At 46.5% G+C, this 7,296-nt stretch overlaps 1 protein-coding gene across 1 annotated transcript; it reads left to right on the top strand.

Annotated features, from left to right (window-relative positions):
- Window positions 1-4,124: 4,124 nt before the first annotated feature.
- Window positions 4,125-6,945, top strand: socs1a (suppressor of cytokine signaling 1a). Its single transcript, XM_086000647.1, has 2 exons — window positions 4,125-4,948; window positions 5,955-6,945. Exon 2 carries the CDS (start codon window positions 6,027-6,029, stop codon window positions 6,669-6,671), a length of 645 nt encoding a protein of 214 aa, XP_085856773.1. The 5' UTR covers window positions 4,125-4,948; window positions 5,955-6,026; the 3' UTR covers window positions 6,672-6,945.
- Window positions 6,946-7,296: the final 351 nt, after the last annotated feature.

The following is a 7,296-nucleotide window of genomic DNA, read 5'->3' as shown; positions in this document are numbered from 1 at the left end:
ACAGAGATAGGGAGGGGCGAGGCCATAGAGGAATTTGAAAACAAGGATGGATGAGAATTTTAAAATCAAGGCGTTGCTTAACCTGGAGCCAATGTAGGTTAGTGAGCACAGTGGGGTGATGGGTGAACAGGACTGCAAGTTAGGACACCGGCAGCAGAATTGTGGATGACCAAAGAACCGCTGGAGGCTCCTACTCAAGAAGTAAGTTTAATGTTTTTCACTTACCTTAATGTGGAGCCAGGAGGAGCAGGAGTGATCCTCCCGGCTCCATCATGAAATTGTGGGCCACTGACGGAACATGCTCCTCTCCCGTCTACGGGACTTGCCTTTGGATCTCATCCCAGACTGCCGATTTCATTACCGCCCGGCCCCCACATGCCGCCCCTGGGGCCACGACAGTCACCCACAGCTTGCCGGTAAACTATAAAGCACGGCGGACCAGTTTGCCCCGGTCCTGCCTCTATAGGCGCGTGCAGCATGCACTGAGACCGTATTTTCCCCCCTCAGTTCGGGCACAATCCAATTTCTAGGCTGTTAAGTCCTGACTAACTACCAGTACCATTGCATCATCATTAAGATTACTTATTCTGGTCCTGGGCAGTATGTGCATCACAACTCCCACAGACCAAACAGAAAAAAATAATCATCTAAATATAACATTCACCTACACTTTTATTCATCTGTGTAAAAGGGCTGCACAATCTAATGGAACCTCCCCTCCCCCACTTTTTTGGCTTAGTGACGCATACCCCAGCAGCACTATATCGGTCTACACTACTTAACGACTTACGTATGCCTAGACTTCCTCGGAACTGCTCATTCTGCCCTGCATCACTGCACCACACATAACACACACATATCAGACACTTCTGTACAGTCTCGCCAGGCTTCCTTTTCACAGAGACTTGACCGCTATCTGTAGGCACGATTGAATGGCGAAATGCTATACTGAGAAGCTACACCTAAACTCACAGAAGCAAAATACTGCGGATGCTGGAAATCTGAAATAAAAACAGAAAAATGCTGGAAAGCACACTCAGCAGGTCAGGCAGCATCTGTGGAGAGAGAAAAACAAGAGTTAAATGTTTCAGGCCGGTGACCCTTTCACCGGTAAAAATTAAAAGAGAGAGGCCTGCGATAGAGTGGAGGACTGGAGGGATTGAATTGCAAAAGGGATGATGTAGAAAGCCAAAAGGAGGGGAGAATGAGACCAGTTCATGTACAGTTTAAATTTTTGACAGGTTTCCTTGTGGGCCAGGAGGAGCAGAAGTGCTATTCTGGGCCCACAAGGAAATCTTGGGCCTCCCTTGTGCCAGGCTTACCCACCCCCCTCCACCCCCCTCCCCCCATTCCCCTCCTGACCAGGATTCCCCTCCCCAAGCCCTCCGATGCACTGATGTTGCGCCAGGGACCATTCCCCCAGTGGCAATCTTCAAGCCACCTGATATTAACCTCCAGGCTGTCTTGGTTGGGACGATAGCAAAATACTGTGGATGCTGGAAATCCGAAATAACAACAGAAAATGCTGGAAAAACTCAGCAGGTCAGGCAACATCCGTGGAGAGAAATTTGAGTTGACGTTTCGGGTCGAAACCCTTCTTCAAAACTGGAAAGAAAAGAAAATAGATCGAAGGCAAGGCTGCGATCGAACAAAAGAGACAATAAAAGGTATTCGAAGCCAGACGAGATGGTAATAGGCCCGCAGTCTTGCCTTCGATCTATTTTCTTTTCTTTCCAGTTTTGAAGAAGGGTTTCGACCCGAAACGTCAACTCAAATTTCTCTCCACGGATGTTGCCTGACCTGCTGAGTTTTTCCAGCATTTTCTGTTGTCTTGGTTGGGAAGTTGGCAAGTGGATAAGGCTCGGCTGTTAACATTGGCTAAGCCTCACTGCTACCGCACCTGGACGGGCAGCCCTCTTGCTAGGCCACGCTCCAGCCTGGGAGTAAAAGTCGACCCCTACAACTCAGGAAGCAGGTTCTAACCTGACCGAAGAGTAGAGTGAGTTGGAAAGTGATGGAGGGGTGGAAGTGTGCACCTCCTGGTCACGTTATATAAATGTGTGCAGAGTTCTTTTAAATGTTTTATGAGTGTGAGTGTTTCCGCCTCTGCTCTCAAAACGTTTTATATTTACTGGCCCGGACTCAAGCGCCACCCAGGTGTGGAAGTGTGCACGCACACAATCAAAGAGAAGGATTTGCATTTATATAGTGCCTTTAATGGCATCAGGACGTCCCAAAGCATTTGAGTGAAGCTCCTGCACTAGCTCCTGATCCTGAGAGTTTGATTGGGAGGCAAGCAGTATCAACAAGGTACCGCCAGGCTGGAATGAACTCTGTAATTGCTGATCTCAGACTTTAGACGCGAGGGGGTAGAAATTCAACTTGGGGCGGCATCGCATCAGCCTCCCGTTATACACCTTGCGTGATATCCAGCTCCATTGAAGTCGATAGACTCAGGATTGGGCGGGTGTAATTGCGATACTGTCTGTTTTGAGCCGCTGCCCAAGTTGAATTTCTACCCCAGAATTCCTGGAATTACACAGTCAGAACATAGGTACATAGGAACAGGAAGAGGCCATTCTGCCTCTCAAGACTGTTCCGTCATTCAATTAGATCATAGCTGATCTGTATCTTAATTCCATTTACCTGCCTTGGTTCCGTAACCCTTAATACCCTTGCCTAACAAAAAGCTATCAATCCCAGTTTTGAAATTTTCAATTGATCTAGCCTCAACAGCTTTTGGATAGGGAAGAGTTCCAGATTTCCAATTATGGGCTTATCTGAGATTCTTTCATCTCACTATTTTAGCAGTGACATTAACCTGTTTAAAATAAATGGGTTAATGCCTCCGCTAAAACAGCAGGGATAGGAATTTCAGGTGAGTACATCAGGCTTCGATGAGCTGGTTATGCTGGAATCGCATGGTATCATGTCAGGACCAAGGTGTCCCCATTCATTCAGGGAACCATGCCAATATTTTAAAGTTCTCTTTATACCACTTTACTGTATTCCACAGACTTACAGAAAATGAACCAAGATCTACACTGTGGTTGATAATGAATGCACTAAATATAGCCCTTACAGAGCACTTGACTAAAAAGGTGTTAAATATATCAGACAGTGTCTTACTATGCATATGACAGTAACCAAATCCAGTCAAGCACTTGGGACTGAAGTGGCAATGAAAATCTCCCCTGCGACCCTTTCAGTTAGTCATCTTGCAACGTATATTGGGAATGAGGAATTGGGCCTGATTCAAAGAAATGGGGCGAGTGGAGGAGGGTCGAATGAAAAAGTATAATTCGTGACACTGTTGGTAATGTCTTCTTGTATAAGTGAGCAGGTTGATATTTTGCAGTTTCATTGATGTGGTGGCGCTTCCCCGAAATCCGAACTGCGCATCACTGTCTAAAGGAGGTCACAAACCAATTCCAGGAAACCCACAACCACCTTTCCTGAGCTTGTCGCTGAACTCTTGCGCCGAAGCCTCTTCCTCTTTGGTGCAGCGCCGAGGAGACCGTATCTCGCAGGTAGATGCACCGCAGCTGCCGTTTACCATCAGACACATGGGCAAAAACCCAGAACTCAGTTACACAAAGTCTGACACAACACGGACAAGGTCAAAGGAGCTTGGGACTTCACACTTTTTTAATTGACCGCCCCCCCCCCCCGCCCGCACACAAAACCCACTCGCTGCACACAGACAGATTACTGGAAAGGATTTTCACTGTGACTGGGTTTATTTTATAGATCGATTAAAAATGATAAGTGGTAATCTTAACGATTTTTCGCCGCCTTTTAACAGTAAAGGGTGGAGTGACTGTAACGGAGCAATTACCCCCTAATCTTAAAAGCACTACAGCCTTACCCCACTCTAAACCTAATAAAGTGAGATTCCCCACAACCCTAATCTTAAAAGCACGACCTCTAGTCCTCACCCTAAACCGAATAGAGGGCAGTTTCTCTCCTCCACCACCCCCCCCCCCAAGGCTGCCGTCACCCCCATCTTAACCCTAAAAGGAGTTGGTTGGTCCCGATCTTAACCCAATAAAACCCCTGTTGCCGGGTAAGCGCCGCCGTCCAGCGGCTGCCCTTCCCCAGAGGGAGCGGGCGGGGGGGTCACTTCGGGTAAATGCCGACCGCTATCCGCAAGGACATCTCTTTCTTAAAAAATCAATGACCAGAAGTCTGGGCGCTGTTGGGTTAAAAGAACCACTAAAAGGGTCTTTCCTGGTCAATACCCGGCCGGCCACCTCTACACCTTGCCCGAGTCCACTCCCTGGAGCTCAAGCTGGAATTTGCGTCCGAGAGGCTTGGCTCCCTTTCGCCCCCTTTGCCGCGCTCTGTCTCTCTTTGTCTCTCTCTCTCACTCCCCGGCTCTGCCGTATTGAAGGCAACCGGATCCGCCAGAGCCGCCTCCACCGCCCCCCCCCACCCCCTCCAAAAAAATAGTTAATTTTTTTGGTTGTCTGAAATCTCGCACTGTGATTAAGACTTCCAGAGAAAACAGAACATCACATTTCTCTCCCTCCCTCAACGTAAACACATTTCTTAGAACCGATGAGAAGTGAAACTGAAAGTGAAATGGACGAGACGGGACTGGTTCGTTCGAAGCAGGTGATTTCCTCGAATCGGAGTGGGGCGGAAGGTGATATATAAAACAAGGCGATCTGGCAGCTCGGGCCCCAGAGCAGAATTAACGAGAGGCAATGAATGTGACCGGCCTCCAAGAGCCCTGTAGATGTGTAAGGAGGAACTGCTCATTGAATCTGACACACGACTCCTCCATCAGGGAATCTAAGGCACTCACCGTCCGGAGCGACAGGGCCGTGTGCTCACAAGAGAGCTGCTACATTTTCACTAAACGAACGCATTTTCTTTGCACGTTGGCGTTTGCACGGACCTCTTTGAAGATTTTTTTCTTCAGCTTCTTAGTTTGATGCAGAAGGTAAGAACACCGCTGGTAACAGTTAAACAAAAGTTACTTTGCATTGTTTACTCCAATGAAGGCGGTCAAGATGTCCAACTTTTGGGAATGGGCTTTGAGCTGAATGACTGGAGAATACTATAAATCCAAAGTACAGGTTCAGTCCGGTTACTGCTGGCTCCAAGTTCTGGATAATAAACTTTAACTACATACATGGATTTTCAAGATGTCGAAATCATATGTTTTACTGTATATAAATGCCGAGAGAGGGATACTCCACCATTCAACCCTAGCTAGTTATAGTAAAATCTTAATAGGGACTCTCCGTATCCCCAAAACCTTAAATCAGTTCAGTTTTTAAGTACTTTCCTTTAGTTTTTGTTCTTAAACTGAAGGCAGTGCGAATTGTAAGTCTGTGATCTTGTGCTCACGGGGTGTTACCTGGTGCGACAGGACTGAATATTTACTGTAAATACCGGTAGATGCAGCATAAGTACGGCTAGAGGAGCCTATTGTCCCCGTCTGTTATCTGCACACACAGTTACATGACCAAAGGCATTGCCTCCAATGGTTCTCAGTTAAAATCAAGCTGCTTCTCATTCACCGTACTCCTGGAGGTCAGCGGGCGGTGGGGGGACCGGGTTTATGGGGGGGGGGGGGGTGATCCGCAGTCCATCTGCTGCACAGGCGCCAAGTTACCGGGCTCTGGAGGGACTGCCTCAGGTAACCAATCCGAAAATCAGAACGGTAGAAGCGACCTGGACACAGTATTCCTTACATTGTGGATAGATGTTCCCTGCTTACTGAGACCTCATTTGAGTTACAACATGGTCAGTCCATGGGTCAAGAACTGGACCATTCCAATGGGTTCTTTGAAAGAAATATTAGTATCAAAATAAATTGCTCTTTTGATATTAGTTTCCGCACCAATGATACAAGAAATTGCACATTTTACTGGCAGATTTTATTTTCGTATTTGGTGAATTACAGGAACTCATTGACTCACTCGGTTTCCTCTTCCTTCCAGGGTTGGTGACTTTCTGCATTACACCGAAGGTTCTAGCTATGGGAGACCATCCGGGATCATCTATGCTATAGGATGGTGGCAGACAGCAACCTGACTGACAGAGCCGCCAATGCCAGAGAGCGACTGGAGCCTCAGGTACTGGAACCCGCAGAGCACGACGATCACGGATCTCACCTTCAGCACCCCAACCATGGACACCAGCAGGCAAGGGCCAGCCCCAGCAACCGGCAGGTGGAAACCCACTTCAAAACATTCCGATCTCAGTCGGACTTTCACATCATCACGAGGACTTGCAGATACCTGGAAGACAGTGGTTTCTACTGGGGCCCAATGACAGTGGAGGTGGCTCACAGCAAGCTTAAATCTGAACCCGTGGGGACCTTTCTTATTAGGGACAGCAAACAGAGGAATTATTTTTTCTCACTTAGTGTCAAAACTGCCAATGAGCCCATCAGTTTCAGGATCCATTTTCAGGATGGTCTTTTCTGCTTGGACGGCAGCAAGGAGTCTTTTAGCTGTATCATGAAGTTGATAGAGCATTTCACAGTCTCGCCAAAGAAGTTTCTCTCTAAACCTCTCCGAAAAGTCAGACTGCAGCCCTTGCAGGAAATCTGCAGGAAAAGGATTATCGAGTCGTTCGGGAAAGACAATATCGATCAGCTCCCCTTAAATCCTGTCTTGAAGGACTACCTTAAAACATTCCCATTTCGGATTTAAAAAGCAGCATTACCCACCCCGACCGTTAGAGATCTGTGAAGAAACGGGGCAATGAAATCTCTGGATTTTTTACATTCAGTCCTGTTCTGAGGATTTCCCTTTGTAGCATCGTCTTTTATCTTTGGAGAAAACTTGAACTATCGCATGACTGTTTACAGACTCAACAAATGTTTACACTATGTGGGACCTATGCCCCCCACTCAGATTATTCTCTGCCATGCAGAGTTACAATATTCATTTTGTGATAAAATAAAATATCATGGAAATTTTATAATTACATTGCTGTTGGGCTTATTTTAATCCATCACTGCTCATTCCTTCTTATACATTTCGTCCACTGTTGCCCTGCCTGTTGTTTTAGGCAAATCTGTACTTGCTGGAATTCTTATTTGTTATTAATTCATTTGAACTCACACTTAGGTAGGAACACATCCTCACATTTGACTTGAGAGACTGAATGCCCCAGGCCACATGCTTTTAAAGGTACATTTTATTACTAAGCCAAAATCTATAACATCTCTGTGTCTTTAAAAGATAGTCAGAGAAATGTCCACTTTAGTTTGTTTAATATTAGAATTAGTGCAATAACAATAATGTAGTTTACTCCAAAATACTAGTTTCTTGA

The sequence above is a fragment of the Somniosus microcephalus genome, chromosome 11, assembly GCF_052327205.1.
Source record: "Somniosus microcephalus isolate GS21.2 chromosome 11, FLI_Smic_1.0, whole genome shotgun sequence".
Taxonomy (NCBI): domain Eukaryota; kingdom Metazoa; phylum Chordata; class Chondrichthyes; order Squaliformes; family Somniosidae; genus Somniosus; species Somniosus microcephalus.
The sequence above is the reverse complement of the archived record's forward strand: the minus strand, read 5'-3'. Positions and strand labels throughout refer to the sequence as shown.